The sequence below is a fragment of the Penaeus monodon genome, chromosome 29, assembly GCF_015228065.2.
Source record: "Penaeus monodon isolate SGIC_2016 chromosome 29, NSTDA_Pmon_1, whole genome shotgun sequence".
NCBI classification, from domain to species: Eukaryota; Metazoa; Arthropoda; class Malacostraca; order Decapoda; family Penaeidae; genus Penaeus; species Penaeus monodon.
The window spans coordinates 9735865-9736601 of record NC_051414.1 but is presented as its reverse complement, the minus strand read 5'-3'; the positions used below and the strand labels follow the sequence as shown (position 1 = coordinate 9736601).

The 737-nt window shown below is 41.5% G+C and overlaps 1 protein-coding gene across 1 annotated transcript in view; it reads left to right on the top strand.

Moving 5' to 3' along the window:
- The window catches only part of LOC119591727 (balbiani ring protein 3-like), a gene marked incomplete in the record, with an annotated part of 83966 nt that overhangs the window by 27810 nt on the left and 55419 nt on the right, over positions 1-737 (top strand). The window contains 1 exon segment of the mRNA XM_037940476.1: positions 128-373. Within this exon segment, the coding sequence (XP_037796404.1) occupies positions 128-373 (246 nt within the window).

The following is a 737-nucleotide window of genomic DNA, read 5'->3' as shown; positions in this document are numbered from 1 at the left end:
CTATCTGTGTCTTTTTAAAGCGATTTCCTTCAATTACTAATAGTTTTCATCATCATCCTCTCTCTTATGTCTAGAACACGCTTCTGTTCTTGTACTGTCATGTGAGAGTTTCACCCCTACATTTCAGACTGCACTAGAGAGGTCAACTGCACAGCTCAGAGAGGTGTCTGTCGCCAGAATTGCTTAAATGCAGAATCGGAACTTCCCAACGGATGCACGGGCTTCAACTGCAAATGTTGTGTTCCTCCCAATGTAAATTGCCCGGACACACCTGCCACTTGCAGAGGAAAGTGTGTGGACGACCGAGAGTGTGGTGTAAATGATCGTATTGTGAATTCCGCTTGTACCGGAGAATTTTGTACATGTTGCATAGGTAAGTTTCAAACTGTCAACTTTAGCGTGTGACCTCGCCCCTCCATATACAATTTGCACATTGTAAGATATTGCCTACAGTCCTGAACTCAAAGTATGTTAATGTTAACTGCAGCTACATCTTTAATCATTACAGTGCCTTACCATATGGAATCATTGGCTTTACATAGTATTAACGTTATATTATCAAGGAAATTTCCCCTTCTGCACCATATCTTATTCTTATCTGGGGTAAATAACAACCCTGGGGTGTTCTTCTCAGCTACCCATTCTGCAGGGGTGAATTACGTCATTTGTTTACAGTACAGCATCCTAGTTACGTGCATTTCGTCGTTATGGATGTTAGCTGAAAAATCATACTCTGT